We start from the raw sequence: 27,288 nt of genomic DNA on the forward strand, positions 1-27,288 counted from the left end.
CTGCTCACCTGCCTCGTGCCCCTGGCCCGGGCCCTGGGGAGGAACACTCAGCACAAGGCTTGGCACTCGGAGGTGCCTCAGAAACGCTGGGAGAACGAGTACAGAAAGGAGGGAGGGAGGAGCCAGCTCTCCACGCTGTAGGTTCTTTTTACTGGTGTGTCTTCTAATACATTTCTGCTCTCATTTTTTATCTTGTTATTTCTGTTTTGGTATTCATGTTTCTTGTGTTCTTTTTTTCCCTCCCCTAAAAACCATCATTTTTATGACTGCAGTCATTTCATTTTTTAAATTACAAAAGCACTTAAAATTATGAATTCCTTCTAAGTGTAATTTGGGGGCAACTTCGCATCACTTACAGCATTTGTTATCAGTACACTAGGAAAAAGCATTCTTCATTTCCAAACCGAATGAGTGGGACGTAGGAGAAATTAATTCCCATGTGGTAATGTTGGTGATATGTATACAATTAGGGTCTGATGTATTACACAGAGATTATGGAGCAGACAAGCACAATTCCTGCCTCTCCGTATTTATAGGTATTGTTCCTTTATGGACTAAATAGAGTATTTGCCTAATATCTGAACTCTTACCAACAGACAAGCCCTCCGCCATATGATTTAAATCCTGGCATTTGCTAATATCCCCTTTCAATTAATGAACTTCCTGTGTTCTTTCATCTTTACTATCATCTACTATAACACGTTCAGTTACAACTGTATTTCTATCCATTTGTAGAAAATATGAGAAGGGGTAATAGAGAATAATCACCATCTCTAGGAGTCGCTATTAGCGTTTTGTCATGTTTTGTTTTCTATGCACACTTCTTATAGAGATAGTAGGCATAACCTACATAATTTATACAATGTTGTTTTTAACTTAATAGTACTACATTTATAATTTTTTATAAATATAAAAATTCCTTTCAAATATGATTTTTAGTGGTTACATAGTATTTTATAGGATGGTGTCATCGTTAATTCTCTATTGTTGGACATTTAAATTGTTTTGTTTTATAATTATAAACAAAGCTCAATGCACATTTTTGTGTTTAAAGCTTTTCCTGAATTTTGGGTTTTCTTTCTTTCCTCAATTTTGAGTATACAGCACTTACTGTATAGCAGGTTCTGTGCGAGGCCAGCAGATCTCAAGGTACCCTGCAGTCCGGCCCAGAGGCAGGGGAGGGGTTCTGGCAGGTTTACAGACATGACCGCCTCCTGCTGCTTCTTCCAAGCGATCGTCTAGTGGGGAGTCGAGTTGCTCTTCAGACGTTTGGGGCATTGTTGCTTCTGGAGCCAAGTGAACACCTACGGGGCACTCACTGCATGTCCGGCTCTCTGCAGGTTACAGAGGCCCGGGGATCTCAGGGCGGCCTCAGGGGCCTCAGGCCAGTCACTCTGGGAGCCAAAGGCCTTCTCTCGGGGTCCCAGGTGTCTTCTTTCTTCCTCCCTTTTCTTTGCATTTTTCCCTGGAGATTGACGTGATCTTTGCTGTTCCCGCTGAGCTTTTGTTTCAGACATTCTCTAGGTTTTCCGTGGAATCTGGGGGAAGCTTACTCCTCCCTGGGCCACTTTGCTCCCTCTCCTCTCCCATCAAGTCCCAAAGAAAGTCCCTTTCTCCTTTAACTCTTCAGTGGACATGGACACCTGTTGGCACTAGAGAGGTCACACTGGGGGCACCTTGTCCCCTTTCCAACGAGCGCTGAGTCCCTGGCCTCATCCTCGGACTCCTGTCCCCCCTAGCCCTGGATGCTAGGCGCCAGCCCTCTGAGTGCCCACAGCCACATGAACAGCCCAGCCTGCCCAGCGGGCACACTGCTGCCAGCAGAGCTGCAAGGATGGGGCCAAGTAGTGCCAGAATGAACTTGGGGCAGATGGCGTGCAGTGCAGCGGGGCTGGCGGGAAGGCGGCCGGCGCTGGCAGGTGGGTGACAGCCCTGCGGGCCAGGGGACTGATGGTTATGCTTCCCCTTGTAATGAGTCATCATGCGCATGCTGGTCACACTGCACAGTCTTCTCAATGGTGCAGAGCTGGCCTTGTGGGTTTTGTATTTTGTTTTTCAGAATGGGGCAAATAGTCACTTTGCTGTGCGAACAGGGCACACGTGGACACTCACACTGCTGTTGTGTGTTGGGGGCTGTGCAAGCCACCAGGAAACGTCTCACCACCGTGAAAACTTTCTCCCTGGTACCTCTCGGGGCCTAGGCTTCGCAGAGAGGTCACCTTCCAGCCAGCACCCAGTGCTGCCTGGAGCCCCTTTAGGAAGGAGACAGGCGTCTTTACAAAGAGGACAACAGGCACACACTGCAGGGAAAGTAAACACAGGCCGAGGACCAGCACCGAGGAGAGCTGGTGCTCTGCCGCAGAGGCACCCTGGCCTTCCCACCGGGTGGGACCCTGGGGCCCAAGGACGGGAAAGGCCAGCGGGAGGTCCTGAGGCTCCATGGAGAGCGAAGCGGAGTTTTAGGTAAGGCACCAGCCCTCAAGACGCTCTCCCTCCACGGCGACCCAGGCCCTGGCCAAGAGCGATAAAATAAAATCGGTGTGGCAGGTGGAGGCGGGTGGTCCCAACTGAAGGGGAAAGGTTGGCTCAGAGTTCTGTCAACTCCCCCAGCCGCGGGGGCATCCGGCCTTGTGAATGGCCCAGCCCGTCTGCCATCTCAAGAGCGGGGCTGGCCCCGTGCAGCCCACACACGCCTCCTCTTCTCCCTTCTCTGTTCGCCTCCCTGGTGCTGCCTGGAGGGCTGTTATGAGCTGAACCGTATCCCCCAAAATTCTTAGGCTGAAGTTCTAACTTTCAGCCCCTCAGAATGGTCTTTAAAGAGGTCATGAGGTTAAACTGAGCCCATTAGGGTGGACCCTAATCCAATATGGCTGGGGTCATAAGAAGGGGAGGTTGGGACACAGAGACACCCGGAGAAAAGACTGTGTGAGGACACAGAGAAGGGGGGTCGCCTACAAGCCACGGAGGGAGGCCCGAGAGACAAACACTGCGACGCTTTGATCCTGGGCTCCTGGCCTCCAGAACCGGGAGGAAGGAAGTTACTGTGGTACAAGCCGCCCGCCCAGTCTGTGGAATGTTGTATGTCAGCCCCAGGGCACAGGGACGAGACGAGGAGCGCGGGGTCCAGGCCAGGCCCCACCTCCCCGCACCTCAGGCCCTCGGAAGCTCAAGGTTCCCCACCTTTAGCAGACCCGAAGATGTCACGAGCACCCACCCACTGCCCCTGGAAGAGTCAGGCGTTCAAGATGGAGCCCTGAGTCCCCCCAGAGCGGAGGACGAGGGAGACAGCTGACCTGAGCAAATGTCCAGCGAGGGCCAGAGACGCCCACCTATAGACTGTGTCAGGCTCTGAACACAAGGTGGGCAGGGGAGCCTCTGTGGGCTCCCCCACTTTGAGAAGCCTCAGGTCACGGAGACACAGCCCTGTAATCTGTGATACTGTCCCATCAACAGGGGCTGAAAGGGCCAGGACATTCTCTGCCCTGAGCAGAGCACTGATGGCTCCGTGGTGACCCCATAAAGGATAGAACCAGAGCAACCCGTTGTCTTTCCCTGGAGGGACTGGGAGGGGGCTGGGTGCTCGCTCTGTGAAGGTTGGGAGCAGAGTCACCCACCGCCTCCGCCCCAGGTGTGGGGGTCCCACACAGCCGCTGGTGCTGAGGGGCCGGCACACGCACCGCAGCCCCCGCACACCCTTACCTTCCCGCCTCCTGGCTGGTGCTTGAGGTTTTCAGTGGAGCCGATCTTGGACCGGACGTTCTTCAGGTCTGGCATGGGCACAGGGGCCGTCTGTAGGCGACTCTTGGCTGAAGACGGCGACTTGGGTGGAGTGCGGACCACTGCCACCTTCTTGGGCTCCCGGGTGGGCGGGGTTGGCAGGGACGGGGTGCGGGAGCGGCTGCCGGGAGTGCCCGGGGAGCCGGGGCTGCTATAGCCACTGCGATCCCCAGATTTCCCGGGTTCACCTGGAAAAGAAGGAGGGAGTGAGGCCAGGATTGGGGTGGGTGGGAGTTAGACCAAGTGCTGGGGGCTGCCTGTCCTGAGGGTCCGTTCCCAGGCTGGCTGGTGGGAAAAAGGTTGGAAACTCAGCAAAACTAGCAGGTGGCTTCCCTGCACCCTATCTCCAGAGAAATGTCTCCTCTTTCTAGCCTTGTTGCTTAGGGACAAGATACCCCATTTCCCAGGAAAGCAACAGAATGGCCAGTCACCAATGACCACCCAGTACCCCTTCTCAGAGAGGGGACAACTCTGCCCCATGGCCCTGTGGTCAAGAGACAGGTGCCAACTAGCTGTGTGGTCTCAGACAAGTTGCTTCCCCTCTCTGAGCTCAGGAGCCTCAACTGTAAGACATAAATAATTATAATGCCTGCAGTGAGGAAGGCCAGGCGGGAATGCATGTAAATGTGCTTTGTAAAACTCTAGTGCAATTCTTGGTGGCCATTTCCTGGAATGCGGGTGAAGCGGTGAGGGGCCCAGGGGCTGCCCTCACCTGGATCCATCTGACCCTTTAAGCAAGGGTGAATTTTGAGCTGTTTGGCGAACTCAAGGCCCCTTTCCCGCCAGACCCCTGCCCGCCCTCCCCAAGTCCTTGGTGGTACCTGGGCTCTGGAACAGTGCGCCTACTTCATGTCCACCTGTCCCTAGCTCTCCAGACAAGCCATGCTGCTTCATGCTGCTGTTCCCTGCCCTGTGGTCCCTCCCCAAGAACGTCCTTCCTCCCACGCCCACACACTGTGCACCTTTCCAAACACAGTGCACGCCAAGCCCTCCAGGAGAGCTGCTGGGCTGCCCTCTCCCTGCAGACCCGGCCCTGTGCTCCCAGCACGCTGCTTTCTATCCCGGTACCCTCACGCCTGTTACTCCTCAGGGGTCCACCATTCCCCCAGCATTCCTCCAAGTGTGGCCCAGACACCCTGCCCCGAACCTCTGGGGCCATGATGGGGCAGGACCCGTAAGATGCAGATGCCTGGGTCCACCCAGGCCTGATATGACAGCTTCTCTAGGGGCAGGGCCTGCAAACCCGGTTCTCCCCATACCCCCAGAGGTTCTGGAGTGCACTCGAGTTTGGGCCCACTGGGTGGGACGCTGTGCCGGCTGATGGCTCATTTCCCCTCAGCTCCAAGGGCATCTGAGCTCTGCTACTGGCTCCAATCTTCCCACAGCGGTGCCCCTGCCCTGGTCCAGGAGCCAGCTCTACCGGACAGGAACCTGCAGACCCAAATCTGGGGAAGGGCGGCTCTTTGTTGGAAATGCCATGGAACCAAAGGGTGGCTTCTCTTGTCCAGGGGAGAACAAACACCTCCATTTTCAATGTTAGGACTTCCACGTCCGTGGGACATCCCTAAAGTCATCAGGCTCTGTAGTGATAGGACAAATGAAGTCTTTGCTCCTTTTTCACACAAGGAGACAGGAGACTGGCCTCCCGGCTCAGTCCCTCTGGCTCCTCAGCCCGCTGCTCCCCTGCCTCCAGGCCCAAGGCTGACCGGCGGTCTTGCTGGTGGCTTCACATCCTTTCTGCACCATGTAATTGCAAAGTGACCTTAGGTAAGTCACTCAGTCTCCCTAGACCTGGGTCCTCATGTGGAAATGGAGAGCAGCCACGGCCCATGGCTCTGTGAGAAGCAACAGGTACAGCGTCTGACGCAGCAGCTGACACTCACAGGCACACATTTACTGAACACCGGTGGGAATGTCACACCTAACCTTGGTTAGGGACAATCCGAGCTGCCAGCACCACAAAGAGCTCAGCTGAAGTAAATGTGAACACGCAGGATTGGGAACATCCATCCAAGCCATACACAGGAAGAGGGGCAGAAACCTCACTGCCCTAGCTTCAGGCTCAGGTGTGAAACCTAGGTTTCAGAAGCAGGTTGTCCCAGCCATACACACACACACACACACACACATGCACACGCGTGAGCTCTTGTGCACAAAGCAAGTGTCCCCACTGGGCGACACAGGCTCAGAATTACCTCTCTCAGATTTTGCCCCTGCAGGGGGTGGTTTTCTCTGCATTTGCCTGGTAGCTTAAAAAGAAAAAGCCACAGAAAACCTCATTATAATCAAGCTTAAATGGGGTCTTAATGAGCTCTTTTTTATGCCACGGGCACAGGTGGTGCCTGGCTGGGCCATGCGACAGAGGCAAGCAAGGCAGGGCACGGGTTCAGGGAGCAGGGTCCTGTCTGGCAGGAAGCAAGGTCAAGGCACCCTGAGGGGGGAGATCTGTCCACCTGCTGTGGCCACCCAGGAACAGGTAAGAGCCAAAGAGAAATGCACAGTCTTCTTTCCAGTTATGACTCCAGTTGTGTGAGTCAACTGGCATAATGTCAAGAGAAAAAAAGCAGGATCAGAATCATATATAAAATCCAGTCATAATTCTGCAAATTACTCCCTACCGTACATATTATTTACATAAGAAAACCGACCATGGGTCTTAATGAGCAGCTGTCCTTGTGGGCACCACCCTATAGCAAACTGCGGCTAAATGCCATGGCAAAAACACGCACATCAGGATGAAGGGCTGTGGGTCACCACCAAGGGCCAGCCACCAGCAGGGACACTACTGAACTGACCCAGGCCTCTTGCACAGCTTGTGTGAGGCCCCTTGAGCCCCACTCCAGAGCCATCGCAGGCCAGATGCCCCTGAGTCATGCAGAATCCACACCCAGCTGCCCGGGGTAGGCCGCTACTAGCGGGAGAGGGGAGCTCAGCCTGGCTGTCCCCATACCCCAAAGAGCACCACTACTCTTAATAGGAGCACTGGAAGCGAAATGGCTCGACCGAAGCCTGCCTGGTACTCAAAACAGACCAAGTTTCACAGGAGCCCAGAGCAGCGGGCGCAGTGTGCAACTGCTCAGCTAAGACACTCACGCCCTGGCAGAGCAAGACCTCCCCAGCAGTTAGGCTGCGCCGACGCGCCCTGTGTGAGGACCCCGAGTGACCTATCCAGGCCGCCGCTCTGTCTCCAGAGAAAGCGCCTCCAGTCTCCACAGGGGCTGAAAAGCACCTCCCAGGAGGCCTGGGCTTGGCGTCAGGGAGGCTCAGAGAAGCCCCTGTCCTGCCTCTTGTGTGTCACCTGGCTACATTTCCTCATGTTTAGAATGAGCTTATGCATGCAAACTCTCAGGATCTTGGTTTCTTCACTGATAAAAAGTGGGGATTCAACATCTACCTCAGAAAATCATCAAAAGGAGTAAAAATAAAATGAACATTCTGGTGGTTAGTAAACTGCAGGTGTCGATCAGCTCCCAGAAATTATTCATCAGCAGGGCCTTCAGCAGTGAGGACCATACACACAGTGCTTCGGCTGACCCGGGCTCCGGAGAACATTCTTACCAGTGCCTGGTGGGGTCTTCGGTGAGGGCGTGGTTTTCGCTGGAATCCTAGAGGCGTTGGCCGTGCCTTTCTGGCCTGGAGGGGCTGCTCCCCGGGGTGTGGCGATCTTTGTCCCAGTTTTACTGTCCACCCCCTGTAAACGGAAGCATGGTAGAGCGGGTCTGACCCTGGTGAAAGGTTGCTGTCATCTAGAGTCAATGCCAACTGCACTGACTCAAAATGAGGCTAAGATGGGGTGACCCTTTGCCTATGAGATGCAACCTCCTACAACCGCAGAGGTTTGCTGGGCACACACTCCCTGAATGCCGTTTCCTCCTGGAGGGATCGTTTACACGAGCTGTCAGTGTAAGGTGTGCTAATGTATTTTATAAAACGGTAGTAGAGCGTAAGGGCTGATCACCCGGGGTGGATCAATGGGCAGGACACGGCAGACCATTCCTATGCAGACACCCATTTCCTGACTCTTTGGGGATGTATCTGACTGAGGATGCTTGGTTTCACCAGAGACCCTTGCAGATGCTGCTGACCTGACCGAGAGCGCTAACAGAATTGGACTAGCAATAGGTCATACTCTTCTGTTCTTTCCCTCCAGCCCTTAGGTTTCGGTAGCCCCTCAGGTACGTTTGCTAAGAGCCCTCGGCAGGGTGAACACCAGTGTCAATCAGCAAACAGGCCAAGGGTTGAGCGCATGCGCACAGCAGCCTGGGAGGGAGCGGTTACTGAGTTTGGTTACCGAGTCGATGACCTCAGCACATAACACAACTCAAAAAAGAAACTGACATTAAACAAGGACCACAGGATGGTTCAGGAGGAAGTGAACTAGGGGCTCAGGCGCGGCGGCACAGCGATGTGTCCAAGCCAAATGGGCGCAATGTGGACGCACTCTCAGCTACCCGTCAGGCAGGGACCGAGCAACCCAAAGAGAGTCGCCTTTGCAGACGAGGGACCCACCCGGTGCCTGAGGGGCCGCTGCTAGGAGGGCCTAAGGGAGCTGAGCAGGACGGCACCCAGCCCTCTTTTCTCCATTTCCACCAGAATTTTAACTGCTCTATATGGTGATTCTTATCTGAAGAAAGGTCTTCACAGCTAAAAAAAACATACATTTGAAAACCACATTAAAGCAGCCTGATTCTTTCCAAAGGTGGTTTCCTTACCTTGGCTTTCATCTCCTTTGCTCCAGAACTGCCAGTTCGGGGTGTGACAGAAGAGACGTGTTTAGGAGAGGAAGATGGCTCTGGGCACACAGCAGGGCTGGAGGGTTTGATCAAAGGGTCTGAGCTACCAGGAGTGGGGCGCTGGGGACTAAGGCAAGGCCTATTTTTCAGGGTTTTAGAAGAGGAAGGTGTGGATGGCTTAAACATAAACATAAATAAAATCAAAATAAAAGTCAGCACATGGGGAAGTGGAACAAACTGAAAAGGCAATAACTAAAAATAAACAAGGCAGGTAGCAGTTTAAAGCAGTGATCTCCAAACTGTGGGGATCGTGTACCCTTATCAGTCCTACTGGTCAGTAAGAACAGGACTGGCCCTGCTCCCTGATTAGTACTTATTTGTCAGTCAAATGCATGTACTACGATGCCAACAGCTGCTGTGCACTACCAAACTTATATATGACAGATTCTTAAAAAGAGAAAATGAAAAATGGACAGAAATTCTAGAATGTTCTTTCTCCAGCCCATTGCATCTTCTTGTGCCCCCCACTTTGGAGACCACTGTTTTAAAGGTGTTTCATGCCCAAAGAATCAATGGAGATTGCCGAAGTACATGATTCGTGGAATGTGTCTCAATGTGTCATGGGTCAGAAGTACCCCACTTTCTGCTCGATTCCAGGTAAGGCGCTCATGCCGGCCTACTAGCCCTTGGCCCTCTTCCACCATAGTGAAGGAATCATACTTGCTAAAATCGGCATTGTGCCTGCCCCAGGTCTTAAGATTCTGCCTGACATCACTTAGGTTGCACACACACACACACACACACACACATATACACTCTTTCTGACTGAAGTGTCAAATAAAACTAATCTTAACACTGTCTGGTGAATCCTAATCTGGTCAGTGTTTGCTCTTGAACACATTTCACCTAAGGACACAGCCTGGGCTGGGCAGGTGCCAACAGGACAGGTGTCTGCAGAGCCGGATGGCCTCCCAGAGGGAGCTGTCCCCTGGGCAGGAGGGCACTGGATGGAGAGTGACTGCCACTCGTGGTTTGTCCTAACTGCCTCTGGGGAACTTCACCAAGAAGCATGGCCCTGGGAGGGTGGAGAAGGGTAGGCTGGGAAGGGGAGTGGCCACAGCCAGGAATAAACCTGAGAGCCAGGTCTGGAGGTGTTCCAGGGCGGGAGTCAGCTGCAGAGCAGGGGCCTGGCCGGCGGCTTTTGAGTTTGTGTCCTCACCACCCTTGGATTCCCCAACAAGTGGCAGAGGCCATCTCTTTGACCAGCCTTGGTGAGGAGGCGGGCCCAAGGAATGGGGTGGGGGCGTAAGGGGAGGGACAGAGGCTGAGGTCCTGAGGCTGGTGACGAGAAAAGCTGAGGATGGGTTCTAGCAAGCCCTCCTTCTCCAGGAAAGAGACCCCTCTCTCCCTGCACAAGGCCCCCCCAGCAGCACTCCCTATCTGACCAAGGTTCAAGCGAGAGCTGACTCCTTGCTGTGAGGCTGTGAGCAGCTCCAGGGCAGGGTCGTTGTACCCATGTGTGCAAACAAATGACCGAAGGGTATGCAGGAAGCCGGGATTTCCCTGAGTGTGCCTCATGACTGGCCCACAGCTCTTGCTGCTGCTCCAAGGGCAGAGGCCCTCATGTCCCCGCAGGACCCTCAGCTGCCCGTCAGGCAACTCCTGACTTCCTACAGGGTAGGTGTTTTGGGAGCAGCTCTCAACACATGCTACCCAATTCCTAGAGCTACATTCTGCATCTGGGGACTCCACCTGGGCTCCAGGACTGATTAAGACCCAGATGTTTCAGGAAGAATTTATATTGGAAATTTTAGATGCCTTTAAGAAAAACAGGTCTTCATCTAGGGCTACAGAAAGATTTTGCTGGGAAAACACTATTGTGCGGTTACAGGAGAATTTCCCAAGTCATTAAGGAAGTCAACTAGCTGAAAGCAAGCGCTGACTGAGGACAGGCACGGCTCTGGATCACTCAGCGGCAGCAGGCTGCTTCACTTACTGTTCCTCAGGTTCATTTCTGAAGACTGAGTACAGTCTGCACATCACATTGCTGCCATGGCAAGATTCATTCACTGCAGCTACATGTGGCCACTTAGCATGGAAGGTCAGGTTTCCCTCCTCCAATATTTTCCCAACCGTGCACCAGCCCCGCTCGGAGCCCCAGCAGCCAAGCCAATCTGCTCAGAGTTTTCAGAATTCATGCCGCTGTCCGTCTTTGCTCCTCCATGCTCCTGGGTCTTTGTGATGTTCTTACTCCTCTGAATGTCTTTCCTACCCCTGCCTTCCCAGTCCTCTCCATTTCCTTACAGCCTGCCTTATAGGTCTTCTGTTCTAGGGCTTTTCCAGGACCTTCTGCTTTAGGGCAGAGACCACTTCCCTCAATGCTGCTCTCTCAGCCTCCTAAGTAAATGGTATTTTCTATACATCGTGTGTGTGTGTGTGTGTGTGTGTTTTTGCTGAGCCCAGATGTGTAGTGGAAAGTGTAAGATGGGCACAATTCAAACTTGCAGGAAATTAAAACATATACCTTCATTTACTGGGAACATTTCATTTAAACCATGTTAATGAATTGCAGTTAGGTGCATTAATTCATTGGCATAAATGAATAAATGCTGGAATTTAAAAACTTTGCATAAAAAATACAAAGTACTTTGAATGACAGTTGTACCTCAGTGACAAACGCTCCCCACGTTACATGTATGAATTAGTTCGGATCTAAAGCTTGGCTTCTCTATAAACTGGACGGTTTCGTCAGCTTACCTTGGTTTTTTTGTCATCGGTTCCAGCCCCATCTTTGCCTTTACTGACCATGCGAGCTGATAAAATAGAAAATGAGAATGTGTGTTACACCGTTTGCACAGCACAGGGAAAGAGCCGATGTAGTTAAGCCGTTTTCTTGGGATCAGTACAACAGGCTTTGTTCAGATGGGCTTGGTGGAAACCCAGTTGACTTTCTTTCCCCTTAAATCTATTATATCTCTCATTTTTAGTATCAACACAGCACACTGGGGTCATTGCTTGAAGCACCCCAACAAGAGGGGGCAGCAGGCTGGCTGAGGTTGGGGACATGCAGAGGGGAGGCAGTGGAAACTATCCCAGGCGCGTGTTGGCACGGGGCAGTTAGGGTGAGCGGACGGTGCTGGCCCCATCTTTCCCATGCTCCTTCCCAGTCTCTGCCAGGGTCAGCCTCCCCTGGCTGGGGCCAGCCACACTCTAAGGAGGAGTGTTTGAAAGCAGCCCAGCCAGGCTCTGGCCTCCCGCAGGACCCCCGCTCATGCTGTCACCCAAGGTCATGGTGAGCTGTTTTCCTACAGCCTGCACCTCACTAGGGGCTTTGGTGACCAGTCCCGGCTCCTCTCTGATAAGCTCATCCCACCCCTGACCCGGCCCTGGAGGGTCTCATCACCTATAGCCCTCCCAAGGGGGACCAATCCTTGCTATTTCTCCAAATTAGCCACTAAGTAGTTACCATCATACATCCTACAGATACTGTCTGGATCTTAGGACCAAACCATGGACAGCTTTTGTGTTTAGAAAGCCACACCTTTGGTGAAAATAATCCATTTGATAACCAGTGTCACATCTAATTCACCGTTTCCCTCTACTGAGATTCATTGTTGAAAACTGATTACAGCTTTTCTTCTTTGGTTTCAATATTGTGTTCCCCCTGCACCAAGGACAATGAGGCCTCCTAGAGCCTTCTCACTGGCCACTAGACACCGGGCTTCTGGAGTGACCAGCATTGACATCTAGCCCAAAGGTTTTCAAACTTTATCGTGCAGTGGAATCCTGGGAGAGGCTGCTAAAAACAGATTTCTGGGCCCACCCCAAGACACTAAGCCTAAGTGGGGCCCAGGAATCTGCATTTTAATAAGAGTCCCAGGACGACCTAATTCCAGGTTCTTTGTCCAAATCAACCACCATATCATCCATGTTATAATAAAATCATCTGTTAGATCAGCATTTCCCAAACTGGGGACTACTGAAAAAGCCCTCTTCCAGGAGATTTTAGCAGGTAGGATAAAATAAACTTGGGAATTTCATACACTGTATCCCTCTCAGAGGGTCATAATGTGTATTAGAATAATAAAGGCTCTGACAAGTCCTGTTGCAGCAACTCCTGTTTAACTTTGTTTAGCCTGTTTTTTCCACAATTATTGGACCCCAGGACTCTTTTATCTCTGGACAAACCTATCAACAACCAGTGGACAAATACTGAATAAAACACCATTTCAGGAAACACTGCTGTAATCTACCCTGCCACAGTTATTTGTCCCCTACTATATTGGAATTCAGAATATTTTTAAAATAGGATATAAGATTTTTTTTTCTGTCTTAAAATTTAAATATGGGTTCCTTTATCTATAGTATTCAAATTTCAAAGTTTTCTTGACAAGTAGAATCTAATAAAAATTTAACAGATGTTTGCAATTGGCAGGCTTTAAGTGGCATCAGTTCCTGGGCCCCACAAATAACTAAAATGCTAGGGGTCCTAAATGTGTGACTGTATTGGACCTGTGGCCATGAGGCCTCTGGCAGCACCTGAAGCCTCCCCTCCCACCTGTCCGGCTCCTAAGCCTGCTGTGGTCCACAGAGTTGGGCCTGAGACCCCTGCAATCCCAGCACACTGAGGGAGGAGGAGGGGGGCCTGGCCAGGAAGATCTCGTTTCTCTTCTGCCACAGGCAGGGTGGGTGGGGCTGGAGGTTGCCGGGCCAAAGGCTCAGCACGGGCTCCTGGCTACCTCCAAACGCTTTTACGTCACAGCTGCATGCAATGTGTTGCCCGCTGACAAGGGCAGCGGAAGACTGGGAGTATCCTCTGCATCTCTGGGTTAGAAGGGCACACTTCAGAACCTTCTGGAAGGCCCCGGGGCTTATTACTTGGTGACCTTCAGCAAGTTACTTCCTTCACCTCTCTTAGCTCAGTTTCCTTATCTGCAAAGTGGAGCTAATTATGCCCACTTGGGAGAGTGAGACGCTTCCAGACAATGAATTTAAAGCACATCATCAGCCCTCAAAAGTGGGAATAGCTGTTATCCTCTCTGGGGAGGGCAGCACACCAACCTCCTCCCACGGCTGACGGACCGTCATGGATAAACCAAGTGGTCAGAGACATGAACGGGGCAGAAAGCACTGGGTGGGGTGTTGGGGACATGCAGAACGACGGCAAGCGTGAGGGGCAAGAGGCCGAGGAAGGGTGAGCAGTGGGTCCAGGTGGCTGGCTTAGTGGCTGTCCCTAGGAGCCTTGGAAGCAGCAGGAGTCAAGGAGGGGCTGGAAGCTCGGTGGCTGTGCCTGCAGCCTGGATGGCACATGAGGTCACTGGGAAAGAGCGGAGGAGCTCAAGACACAGACCTTTGAGTTGAGGGACCCGGCTGACGGGCTTCCCCGGCAGACCAGCTGCAGGCTGCTTTTCTGATGCGTCAGGAAGGTCAGCGTTTTTTGTGGCCTCTCCCTCAGAGGAGCCCAGGGGCTCCTGCTCCTCTCCAGGGGCCCCTAGAAGGGCAGCCCCATCCAAATCCACTTCTGAACGTCCCTGTTCCCTCTGCACGTTGGCTCTGATTTCCACGTGGAACAGGAACTCAGGGGGCGCGTCGGGCCCTTCTGCCGGGGGCCCTGAGCTCGGCCCGTCGGGCTCTGAGACCTGGGTCTCTGTAGGAATGTTGGAGAGGAAATCGAGAGGGAGGGGGATGGCACCCTCATCTCTGTGAACTGTCTCGGGGGGTGGCCCACCTCGGACTGGGGAGCTCTGCAGACTTGGGGAGACCTGGGAGGGAGAGGAGTCCTGGGGCGAGGACTCGTCGATGTCACGGTCTTCATCGACGCCCTCACCCCCCAGCCTCTCTTTGCTCTAGTCCCCCTTCAGCGGTGGCCCCTCCTGGTACAGGTTTCCCAAAAGCAGGCGCTCCAGCAGCTCAGAGCGATGGCGGCTTCCCTCTGTGTGGTTGGAGGCTGTCCCTGAAGGCTGGTGCATGGCCTCCGTGGGGCCCTCAGGCAGGGTGGGAGCCCCCTGCATGTCAGACACACACTGGCGGGCGGGACCCTCAGTCTCAGCCCCACGGTGCCCTGGCTCCCTGAGGAGGCTCTCGCGGTCAGGCCTGCTGCTCCCAGGTTCCGTGTGGAGACGGCCAGGGTAGGAGGGCTTTGGGAAGAGCAGCTCTTCCTCGGCCCAGTCGCCTTGAATTGGTCCCCACTCCTGAGGGGGCTCCCGAGGACCTCCTGTTGGAGAAGGTGGCCGGCAGACGGGATGATGCTGGGAACGGGTAGAGCTCACTAGGATGGGAGCTTCCAGCTGTTTCTCCCCTGGAGGCAGCACAGAGACCCAAGAAGCTTCGCTGTGTCCAGGCTGGACCTGAGAGCTAAGCCCACTGGCCAGGGGCCTCGCAGGCACCTCCCTCTGCTGGCCCGGGACTCTCAGCTCCTCTGGGTTTGAAGAGGCAGTGGTGGTAAAAGGTTAGCAAGGGAGCGTTAGTTGTTTAAGAGGTGGAACACACTCTTGAAATAAGAAAAGGACGTTTAAGTGGTGTCACAAAGCCCACTGAACAAGAAACCCAAGCGCACGCTCGGGACTCCTCCTTGTTGCTTTTCTTGGCTTGGAATGAACCCTCTCTTGGTCTATCTGCCATCAGCTCATTGGTGACCCTGGGAGAGCACCTCCCTGCCCTGGGCCTCAGTTTTCTCATCTGTAAATGTGGGGCTTGGACCTGGTGACCTGGAGGCCTGTCTAGCGCCGGTGTTATTCCTCTGCCTATAGTGGCTCTGGTTGGGCTCGTAGCACATCCACATATCCAGAGGCGCCTCGTGCTTAATCCACTGTCTACAGAAACTTCTCTCCAGGGACACTGAGCCTCCTGAAGATTCTGGCCTCCGATGGGACCTGACTTGGGTGCAGCGAGGACCCCCTTTCCTCCTTGCTCTCTGACCCCCTTTTTGCCAAATGAAATCAGCAAGTACCCAAAGCCCATGCTCTTGATAGATTTGGAAAATCCCCAATTTTTCACCCTCAGGGCTTGAATCTTTATTAATAGACCTGCCACAGGAGTCCTAAAAAAGAAACATGATTCAGATTTATCCAGGTCATGGATCACTGACAGGCCTTTTGCACAAGGTGAGGCAGGGCACCGACGTATAGGGCTCTGCGTGGCCGGTGCACAGGACCATGGCTTCCACCCGGCGCCACGACCTGCCACACCAGCCCAAGCAACGGGAATCCCTCCTCAAAGTGCCTGACTGTGTATCAAGGACAGGAGAGTTATGCTCTTTGGTTCTCCTAATAAACCTTAAAAAAAAATTCCCACTGCCTCACACATCCCATGTAGTCCCTACAGAAGAACCCACATGACTCCACAGCCCTCCTCAACACAAAACCCAGAACCCCAAAGGATTCAGGGTCTTGGAAGAGAAAGAGATTGGATGAGGGGAGGGGAGGGAGGGAGGAGACCGCATGTGTCCACACAGGTGTGCAGCTGGGGAGACACACAGGCAAGGCGTGACCGTCCCTCTCTGCCCCACCCAGGCAGAGTCTGTGCAGCTGCCTGCTGGCTCACCACCAAAAGGCCTGGCCGCAGCTCACCCTCACCTCTCACCCTTACCCTGGGGCCCGGAGCTCATGACCTCATTCATTCCATGCTCCCAGCCTCGACCGCAGTGCCTGCCACGCAGCAGTGATCAATAAATGAAGCCTGCATGGAGGAACTGGCTGTGCTGATTTCTGCTTTCAGCAGGCCTACAGGCTCCCTAGGGGGCCCTTGATCGTCTCTGGGAAGAACAGCCCAACAACAGAGATGCAGGAAACACACACACCACACATGGTGGGAGACAGGCTGAGCAGGCTGCGCCAGGCTTCTTATCAGCCACCCAGCTAAACAGAACAGCTGCCGGGCACTACACTTCCCCGACAGCCCAGGGCTCCACTGCCTTTCAGAAAAAGCTTTCCTCTCAGAGCTTCCTAGAGATTGCTCTTGACTGGGATGTTGCTGTACTCTGATAAACAGCAAGGCTTTAAAAGACCCTCACTATAAAAGAGATAAGGGCCCCAAACATAAAGAGTAAACATACCTTGAAAAGTCATCAATATATGATTGTACAGTGTGTGCATGTCGATGGATGAGGAACTAACACAATGCAATTACACTCCTGGGTGAAGGAACCAGGCTGGAAGCATAGCCTTCTGGGTCCCAGAATACTGTCATGTGCTCAGTAAGTATTAAATGTAGCAATCACCAGAGGTGGGGGGCGGTTAGGTCCAGGTGAACAGTATCTGGATGAACACAATGCAATGGCCTCAGGAGTCCAGATAAATCCCCAGCACCCCCCAGCGCCCCTCTCAGGAGGCCTGGTCTTCGTGACCCTTACAGAAGCAAGGTCTACCCCCTGATGTGGGCAGGACGTGGGTAAGGTCTTCCCACACCTCACTCTCCGCATACTGCAGCGCCATCCTGAAACATCTTTTTCTGCCTTAGGCACTTCATGAACACAGGCTGCCAGAGGTTTTCCTTCTGCAGTAAGAAGAGGTCTAATAACTGTGCTTTTGTTCATGTAGCTTTTCCTAAATCTGATTGTTTAATACCCAATAGACCACAGGCCTTTGGCAATAAGATGGGTTTGTGGACCACCAGTGTGTCTGATTTCACAAGGTTTCACCGGAGGGAATTGGGTGTGACAGTTTGGATAAGCAGTCCCAATCAAGGCACTAAATATTGGCCTTGGGAGCAGAGGTAGAAAGAGATTTGGGGATCATTTTCCATTGCAGATGTTATCTGGTGCTCGTCTTTATATTTATATGATAGTAGGCCACTGTCACAGGCACTGAATTCAGTTAGCACAAAAGTAAATTTTTCAGAAAAAGTGTTGGCCTGATAATGCTGCATGGTGTATGTTTTAGGGACATGTAGACACAGCCTGCAATAAAAATTTGTAGAAAAATCTCATATTCCCTTCTTTTTATGGTAATAGATGACCAAATAGATGACCATTTCCAGAGGTTGGAAAGGCCTCTAATTTTTACCGAAGCTAAAAATCATGACTCAAAAGAAACGGCAGGCAGGATTCTAGTTGTTTAACACATAGACTGAGGTTTCTCCTTATATTGATTATCCCTTCTAATATTTTTGAAACTCTTTGTAAGCTTAAGAACAAAACACACCTTCCAGCACCATGGAAGATGAGAAACATTAGCCCAGTATGGGACAGTGACCCTCTGGGAGCAGCAATGTGTGGTTAGGCTTCAAAATACCCTCAGTGAGACACTTCTTTGGGCCCAGAGACTTCCTAAAGCCAGATGGCCCAAGTGGCGGTGCTAAACATTGAACAAATCCTGGATCACTTTCTGGAGAAACGAACATCATCTTCCCAGCTCTTCTGCAGTCTAGAAGCTTCCACAGTATACACTTGGCTCTCAAGTTCATGTATGCAGTTAATGATAGAAAACACACCCAGCCTATGTTGTATCAGAGGTCTCCATTTCCCAAGACAAGGAATCTCTAGGATTTAACAATTAAGTTCTTAATTTTATGCTAACTGATTATAGGAAGCGGCTTTCTGTGAACACAACAGTTTTGGTGCTGGAGAAAGTCATAGTAAGGCTTGAAGGTTGCACAGAACAAAGTCGAAAAGGAACAGCTTGGTGGTGGTATGGCTACGGCTGTGCTGCTAGGACAGGCCTGGCGGCAGCCTGCAGAAGGATCTCCCCTCATACATCCTTGTGCTTCTGTTGGGCATTCATTCTTGACTCCCTGTGCTGGACAAGGCCAGCCTCTTCCACAACACTACATATCTTAGGAATGACTCAGAAATTGTGTTAGGAGGGAAAAAAATGGCTAAAGCTCTTTCTATATCTGAATAGCCCATCTTTGGTAAGAAACAACTCCTAAAAGTCTCCCGGACCCACAAATTAGGGCCCAGGTTCAAATTTGCTTTTCAGGATGAAGTCCATCGGAGCGTTGCCATTTCCCTCCCCCCAACTCCCCAGTCTTGGTAGACAATTACAGCCCACTGACCTGGAGTCACATGCCCAGCCGCTTGGTCTTCCAGGCTGGGGGTGTCTCCAATGCCTGCTTCTTCAGCTGGTTTATGTGTCAGCAAATGAAGAAGATAAAAGCAAAGACAGTTACTGCTTGCCAGAAACAAAGCTCTCTGCATCTTCTGGTATTTTTCTGAAAACATCCAGGAAAGGCACATTTTATAAGCACCAAGGGGCTGCACCTCTGGTTCTTTGCAAATGACATTGCTGGGGATGTCGATGAAAACTGTTCACTAAACAAACCCCACCACACACACACACACATTACAGGCGATCACCATCTATTAGGAAGGGATCTCTGGGGACCCAGGGTCCTGAGTGCCCCACTCAACAAAGGCACACAAAATGGGTGGGGTCTGAGAAGCAATATGCTGCCCAGCCACGGCCACAGAAGCCGTGTCCAAGTGGCAGCTGCACTTCCAGCCCCTGCCAGTGCGCTGGGGATGCCCAAGTGCAGGGAAGGACCAGGTGTGGCTTGTGGAGTCAGGCTAGGTTCACACCCAGGCACCACCATTTACTTAACTTCTCTGAGTCTGTTTCCTCATCCAGAACCCCGAGGGATGAGAGTGGTTCATCTTGCAGGAAGGTGGTGAAAGTTAATATGAGGATTTGTGTGAATGTGTTTAGCAAAGAGCCTAGCATATGGTAGGTGCCCCAAAGCTGCTCAGTTTCTTTTCTCTAGCATGCCAGAATAGGTGCTACCCGGTTAGAGGGAGGCCAGCAGTGCCAGGGAGCAGTTTTGGGGGTGTCTTGGGCTCCTACATAGGGAGCCACAGCTCACCCCAAACAAAGAAGACAAAATTTCCTGAGCGACAAGGTGGCCAACACATTGACACGCACCGGTCTCATGGCCCCAGCAGAACCAACAGGCCCTGACGGGCAGTGACAGAGAGACCACCTCCCCTGAGAAATGCCTACAAGTTGCTGGCTAGGCCACCCATCTTTTTTTCACAGACCTGTGACTCAGTCTCTACATCTAAAACAGGAATGCCAAGTTCCCACCACCAGCCAGCACAGGACCACCGTGGAGAGCACACATGAGGGACAGGAAAGATGCCCGGGGGACTGGGCAGCTACAGGGCGGCCTCATAAACGCTGAGCCTGCGGGCTGTCCCAGGGCAGCCGGGGCCACAGTGGGCTCAGGCAGCTCCCATCTGCCAGCTCGTTGGCACCCACCCTCCGGACCCCCATGAGCTGACACTCTGCTGCCCATGAGGTCTGACGGAGACAGTTCCTTGTCATTTGACAACAGCCAGCTGTCTGGGAAGCATGACTCTGAGCACAGTTTTGGTCTGAGTTTCTGACGAGGTTGTAGAAGAAAGGCTCAGAGGGTCAGCGGGTCCAGCTAAAAGGCAGAGAGTCCTGGAGACAGAGAAGATGAGGAGGCACGCCAGGATGGTGCCACCACCGCAGCGCTGGGAAGGCGACCTGCTTTTGCATGCCAAAGCAGAGGGGCGATATTCCAGCCTTGGCACGAGTCAGAAATCAGAGGCTGCTGATCACTCTTTGACAACCCCCTGCCCTATCCCTGCTTCCCAGGCAGGAGTGTGCTCAGAGGGGCCAGAGGGAAGGATGGTGCGGGACAGCAGCCAGGCTGTCGCATCACCATGTGGCGTCTCTATATCCCCGAGGCCTTGAGAGGCAGGGGCTCCCATCTCTGCAAGGGAGGGATTCCTGCAGTGGGGTGGCCACACTGCACCCCCAAATGGTCCTCAAATGAGATGTGTCAGCAGAGCCCAAGATACAGCACACAGGACATGGCAGAAGCTGAGGTTCATACTGTCAAAGTCAACAGCTGAGAAAATGTCCCCCCAGCTCTAACCCTCCCCATCTCACTGAGGATGTAAAGTGGAGAGAAGAGAGGATTTTTGAGGAAGATTTCTATGGAGAGAGAGGCTATATGGCCACCTCCTATCTCAGTCTCAGGGAAGGGCCTCAAGGCCCCACTTGGAGACACTGGTGTATGTCACCTGTGGTTAGAGACCTGGAGGGCTGCTATCAGAGCCCCACCTTGAAAACTAGAGGTAGAGGGATGTCTGGTCCTGCTTTGGTGGTGGAGCAAAGGAGCGCAACTGCAGCTCTGCGACCAGTCTGCACAGTGTTTGCTTGGGCAAAGAATGCCCGTATGTTTCCCACAGACCTGATATGGGCACAGGGCAGCATCGGCATGGGGCACCTTAGGCCATGTCCAGTAGGCCAGCAGCAGGAGCAGGCCGACCTCAGCAGAGGTGAGGCTGGGATGGATCTTGACTCCAAGGGGCTGAGGAGAGAGGGGATGTCTGCTGGAATCGTGCTCAGCAGGAGGCACCTTCACGGGGGTAACTGGGATAGGGGAGTCTGGAAGAATCCAAACAGGTCTCCACCAGAGAGACTTAACTTTACACACTGCAGAGAGTGTGACACCAGCTCACAGCAGTGCCGACCGAGCAGGAACTTCCCTGCCCCCATCCTCTCCTTGTCCCCAGCCCCAGAAAGGAGGGGCTGCAGCCCTGAATGAGCTTTGACTACGAATGGGACATTCTAATGAGCATTTTGCACTGTTTTGTGACTATGGAGACAAAAGTACTTTTGATTGCTAGGAATGATCAGAAACTCAAGAGGGAACTAGATTTCTTGTCCTGAGCAGAGGAAGAGCTCCCCACTGAGTAAATAGTAAAGGGACAGCAGGAGACAATCAAGTTGCCCGGGACCTCATCCCATGAGTCAGTCCATGGCTTTCAAATGACCTTCACTGCCAGGCTGAGGTCCGCTTGGCTTGAAGGCCATCCCCCCTCCATCCATCTCAGAAGACCAACTCACAGAGCAGAAACTATTTTGAAGGAGTCGGGGGTGCTGCTGGGGCCCCGCACGAGCGTTGTCGATATGTGAGCCCTGAGAAGGGGCTGCAGGCTCCCCAGATGGCTGCCATGAGCACTGTCTCTAGGGGGATGCTTCCCCACTCTCCATTGTGGGTGAAATCCTGTCCAGAGCTCTTCTGCATTTCTCGCTGGGCACTCTCCAAGTTGCCAAGCCAGCAGCTGGAGACTTTACATAAGCCAAATGCAGAGGATGTGAAGGAAATGACAGCAAGAACTCTGGGCTAAGCCAGCTGCTTCCTAAGGGCCTGGGCAGCTCTTGATGGCCTCTGGCGCCCTGAGGCCAGTGCTATTTCTGGTTGGTGCCCTGTCTGAGTCACAACTCTCCATCGCCTGTGTTGACTGGACAGTCTCAGGTGCCTGTTCTATGCAGATACATTTGAAAGAACGGTCCTGGAAATGGATGGTAGATTACATTACTGAACTCCAAGAGCAGTTCAGTCCAATTAAGGTCCCGCAAAGGTGTGGGTCAGTCATCTGGACCCGGCTGTGCACTGGGGTGGTCCTGGGGATAAATCAGCCCCTGGGAGCTGACCCTGTCACTGGGCAGAGCCCCAGCAGGAGGGTGGATGGACACAAGATTGAGGAAGGCAGGACCTGCTGTCTACCTGCCTCAGACAACCTTTGGGAGAGCTCTGCCAAGCTGATGTGCTGGCCACGACAGGAGAGGCGAAGCTAGGAGGAATCCAGGAGGTCCTCTGCCCTCTGGGAGGCTGGCAGGCAGCCACGGAAGCAACAGGGCATCAAGGTCTCAAGCTTGGAACAACCCAAGATTCCCAGAAGCGGGCATTCCCCACATTCCTGCCTTACTCAGATGCACGCGAGCATGACCCCTCCTCGCACCCACTCCTCCAGCAGGTCAGCTGGGCACCCAGCAGGGGCTCTCCACACCCAGTCCTGGGGGTCACCCTCACCTGTGGTTCCTTCTGGGATCTCCGTGTGGGGCTGAGCGGCTGCCTGCTCGCCAGGGGCTCCCTCATCCACTAAGGGTGCTGTCACGTCTGGAAACCACGGAAAGTCCCCTTAGGGCGCATGGCATGAGCCAGCCCATGCCCCTCACCTTGCTTCTTGTGCGGGAGCAGTACAGGGAGGAGGAGGGAGGCAGGAGAGGATGCAGCTGCATGCAGAAAGGCGCCGCCACAAAGCAGGGCCCAGGGCTGCGCTCCGGCCTGACGCCTCCCCCAGGAAGTAGGTTAATGCACTGTTTGAGTGGCACTACTCACAAAACACCAGGTCACATGCCAAGAAAGCAGGGACACCCCCCACGTAAACACTGCAATGAGAGAAACTGCTGAGAATGGCCCTAGGGTTTTTAAAGAAGAAATGTTGAAAATCAGATCACTGCTGCGAGTCTCAGATGATTGGGCAAATCTTTAATCCTCTTGGGGCCTCAGTTTCCTTGTCTGCAAAACGGGAGTATCATCACCGGGTGACTTCCAAATGTTCTTCCAGTTGGAACCTCCCTGTTCCCCTGAGGCCATGACCCATGGTTTTAGCACAGATGTCCCTGGGTGGCAATGGACAGGCCAGTCCTGTCCAGAGTTGGGTGCTTGACAACAGGCCTGCCGATGGGCCCACCATCAGAGCAGAGGCTGGAGGTGAAAGAACCACCACCAAGAGCTGCTGTTGGTCTCTTACCACCATGAACACTTCCAAATTGGCTTTCTTCCCCCAAGTAATGCCCTGGCACACTCCCAGGCCGTTCTGGGCAAACATAAGGAGTCATTAGCTTTGAAAGCTTCTCAAGAGCCTGAGTCAGTTGAGTTAGATGGAGCCATTTTAATTATGGTCCTCTGGGGAGCAGCCCTGCAGAGCCCGGCCCAGCAGGGTGCCCTCCCTGTGGGGTGAGCTGAGCTGCAGCTGCGGCCCACACACGGTCCAGGGTCCGGAGGGCGGCAAGACTTGGCTGGAAGATTCTTCCAGAGGAAGGCTGATGGCGCGCTGGAAACCACGATCTGGGAAGCTGGCAGGAAACCTGGCATTAGAGTTTCAGGACTTCCTCAGGGTGGTAGGCAACTTGCAGAACTGTCCTAACAAGATTAGAGGGAAATGTCTTTCATCTCCTGCTCTAAGAAGGAAGGCAAAGAGCATTTGGCCTGGGTATTCTCTTCCCTAAGCTGAGAAGCCTGGGGGAAGGGCCACACCTACTATATCCTCCATGGATGCACCCTTATCCCAAGCAGTTGGCAGGCCCTTTACAGTCGCTTTCTGAATTCATTCAAAGGCATATGCCTGGGGAGATGCTGGGCCAGGTTCCCATCCTGGGACACAGCATCCAGTAATAGGCAGGGCCAGGAGGAGTCCTGAGAGCAGAACTAGAGTCTCCTTGGGGAGGCTGGACAGACCAAAGGGCGATACCACAGACTGGTTACTCAAAAGCCATTCTCAGTGCCCTTCTCCCTTGATTTCTCCTACTAAAAAGGCCAAAAAGCAAAATGCTTGATGTCCTAGCCTCCCTTATAGCCAAGGATGGCCATGAGACCCAATTCTGGCCAATGAGACAAAAGTAGAAATCAGATAGGGCTTGTTTTCCTAATAAAATGGGAACATACTTGGTTTCAGGTCCCCTTTGGCCAGTTTGCCTTGTTACTTTCTTCCTGCTTTGAAGGCACAGGTGATAGTTGGAATACAGCAGCCACCTTGCAACCATGAGGCAACAATCCAACCATCAAGGCTGAAAGAAGAGCACTGATGACACTGGGAAGCTGTTGTCCAATTCCAAACATCTTATGTTTGACAATATGTGAGACAAATAAGCCTCTTCATATTTATGGCCCAGTCAGCTGGGTTTTCCCTATCTGCAAACAAACACAGTCTTGACTGACATAGATGGGAAGCAAGGAGAGTTGGTCAAAATCAGGACCAGGGAGCCCTTCAGGAAATACATGGAGAGCTTTGTGGTAATCTAGACAATTAATGTCTAGAGAGGACTAGAAAATGAGTCAAAACTCACACTACAACCAAGGTTCAGAGGCCGAGGCCCAGAGGCTCAGGCCAAACCCAGAGTCCAAGAAATTAAGGATATTAAACCAAGACCAGTCCTAAGGTGTGAGCCTGGACATGTACACAGACCGGCCCCTTTCCTCAGCCAAACGGCTGCTCTGGGACCTGGTGGCTCATGAAAGAAGAGCAAGGTGGGTGGGGGCCTCCGAAGGAGTTTGGGGTGGACAGTCGACATGGACCAGGGGCTTTGTAGAGCTGTGTTTGGGCCCTGCTTTGCCACGGATCCCAGCCTCTCCAAGCGCAGCCTCAAAGCGCACACGATGGTGCCCATACCTGGCCCTAGCGCGCAGGCATCAGAGCAGGGCTTGGCTCCAGCCTTCCGGGGCCTGAGCCCCATCCTGCAAAGCATGGAACAAGCATATCTCTCAGTCAGAGGGAGAGGCGGCAGCAAATGCAGCCAGCAAGGGTGGCACATATGGGCTCAAAGCATGGCTAAGCGCAGGCTGGAGGCATGGAAGGAGCTGTCTGAACGAAGCAGTGAGAGCGGGGAGGCCCCACCTTCGGCGGTCGGAGTACTCTTAGCATCAGAGGTTTCAGAGCCTGGTTCCTCAGATCCATCATCGGCGGGGGTCTGCAGGGAAGACTCTGGAACATACATAGTAAGCCCCTCAGAATGTCTGCCTCTCCTGCCCCCACTTTTGACCTCAGGAAGAACTCAGGAGCAGCGTCTTTCAGAGCTGGAAAGCACCAGCATGGATGGACCGTGGCCATGTGATAAAATCACAAGGGGGACCAGTCCCACCCCCAGCCCAACACAACTGCACCCCTACACCAGGGTCATCAGGCAGAGATGTGGGTCATGTGTAGTTCTTGGGTGAGAGGAGAAACTGCCTTTCAATCAGCCAGTGGTTCCAACTGAGGCAAAAGCTCTAATACTTAAAAGGGAGAGCAGGTACCAGAGAGCTAAGCCACGAGCAAACCTGCTGCTTGGGTCTTTCCTTACTGGAGAGGTTACTGGGAGGTCACTGCCATTAATGAATGACAAGTAGACCCTTGGAAAAACACTCAGAGATTCAACTCCTTCTTCCGAAGAGGAATTAGTGCAGGGCAGACACACTGCCTTCTAACTGGGCACTGGGTTGCTTCTCTGGACTTCGCCCAGCAAATACTGACCAGCAGGCCCTGAGTTACACCTGAAATGATGTCAGCCACAATCACCTACAAGAAAACTCCTTTCAGAATTTGAAGCCAAAGAGGCTCTGGTGGACTCTGGGAAAGCACCCCACCTGGGGGTGAGGGCAGCCTTGGAGTCAGTTTCAGGATGGGGGTGAGGCAGAGCCCCAAGATGAGGAAAGGCAAGTGGTGTACAAGTGCACTTTGAGATCAGACACCCTGTACCCTTTTGCTGAAATGCCGTCCCAGGACACCCAGCCCTGGCCGCACCCACCCAGCCAAGGAAGGGCTAACTCTCAACAAGCCCCCAGCACACACACAGCTCCCTGGGCCTGGAGCTTGCAAAACCTGCAAACTGCCTTGAGAAGGCTTTGGACAAAACTGCCTGGTAAGGAAGCGTCATGACACACGGTGGGGAAGACTGCCTGCCAGGTCTCGCTATTACGGACCAGCCTTAACTGTCAGAGCACGGGTGCAGACGGGCATGATGGTGCCCCCCAAGCATGCTTGTCCCCCAACCACTCCCTCGCCCAATCTGTCCCCAGCCTGCAATCCTCATTGTTTGCATTATCCTTGTTAAATTTCTTGGAGGGAGGGAAGGAAGAAGAAGCCTCTTCTGAATGTATTATCTGGATGGTACAAAAAGTTAACCCATGGATACCTTTTAATCCTCAGGGTGCAGTATTTTATCTTAACCAACTGTCACCCACTTTGCAGCCCTCTTTGGTTGTATCTAGTCCTATTGCAAGTTTCAGCATCCACTTAAATGCTCTTTGTTCTAGTATTTTACATGTGGTTTCTTGCCATTGTTCAAAGTAGTCTGTCACTTATCTAAAACGTTGCTAGTAAACTGACACCTTCTGCCAAGTCATACCTCTCACTTCCAATATAAAAATAACTCATTCTAAATCCTTAGTGGCAAGAACAAATTTGATGAGAACAGAAAATCTCTTAGGTGTCACTTGCTTTCTTGGGAAGTATATTTTTTGGCTAAGCAAATTATCTTCGAATAAATTTTTTCCTGACATTGCAGTGACAAAACAGTTTGCAACTTAAATTCTGCATATAGATGATATATATACGTGTTTTATCATAGAACATTTGACCCTGTATATGTCAAAGAATTGAGTTTTAGCAAACATACTTGAGGCAATTCTGAGACACAAAATATCTTGGTTAACTTGTTCTTATTTAACAAATTGAATTTAATTTCTCCTTCAAAAAATAAGTGGTGAAAAACACTTCTTCCTGAACTTTTAAAAAAAATGACCTTTTTATTTCAGAAGTTTTAGATTTGCAGAAAAACTGCAAATATGCTATAGAGACTGTAGCCCACACACAGTTTCCCCTAGTATTTACATCCTACATTATTATGGTATATTTGTTGCAACATAGTATGTATTTTTAACTTAATTTTTAAACCAGTCTACCCTAAATACAATGTAATTGGCATGACTCGTATGGGGCAGAATTAAGTATGTTGTGATTCTAAGTTGGAGTCCACCCATGAGCATTTAATTAATAGGTGGTGTTCAAGGAGATTTGGCTGAGAGTGCCAGGAGGCAGACAGAGCTGAGGCCAAGCCCAGGTTCTGATCCTGCAGCACCTATTCTAGCCCCGTGATCTTGGAGGAAACTCCAGATGTCGTCTGTAAACTGAGGAAAGTAACATCTGTCCTCACTGGTTATTGTGAGCATCACCAGAGGAATGCGGACAAAAGCCTTTGCCAGCAGTAGAGTTCCACAGAAATGCCCCAATTATCATTTTCAGGAGGTTCCGGGCTAGGCTGGG

The 27,288-nt window shown here is 52.2% G+C and overlaps 1 protein-coding gene across 1 annotated transcript in view; it reads right to left on the reverse strand.

The window, feature by feature from the left end:
- Nucleotides 1-27,288, reverse strand: part of MAPT (microtubule associated protein tau) — a 92,479-nt gene that overhangs the window by 12,345 nt on the left and 52,846 nt on the right. The window contains 8 exon segments of the mRNA XM_057501589.1: nucleotides 3,700-3,965; nucleotides 7,336-7,468; nucleotides 8,490-8,687; nucleotides 11,268-11,323; nucleotides 13,861-14,928; nucleotides 18,504-18,569; nucleotides 22,296-22,382; nucleotides 24,883-24,969. Coding sequence (XP_057357572.1) covers nucleotides 3,700-3,965; nucleotides 7,336-7,468; nucleotides 8,490-8,687; nucleotides 11,268-11,323; nucleotides 13,861-14,928; nucleotides 18,504-18,569; nucleotides 22,296-22,382; nucleotides 24,883-24,969 — 1,961 coding nt within the window.

Source organism: Manis pentadactyla, chromosome 4 (genome assembly GCF_030020395.1).
Source record: "Manis pentadactyla isolate mManPen7 chromosome 4, mManPen7.hap1, whole genome shotgun sequence".
In the NCBI taxonomy this organism is placed as follows: domain Eukaryota; kingdom Metazoa; phylum Chordata; class Mammalia; order Pholidota; family Manidae; genus Manis; species Manis pentadactyla.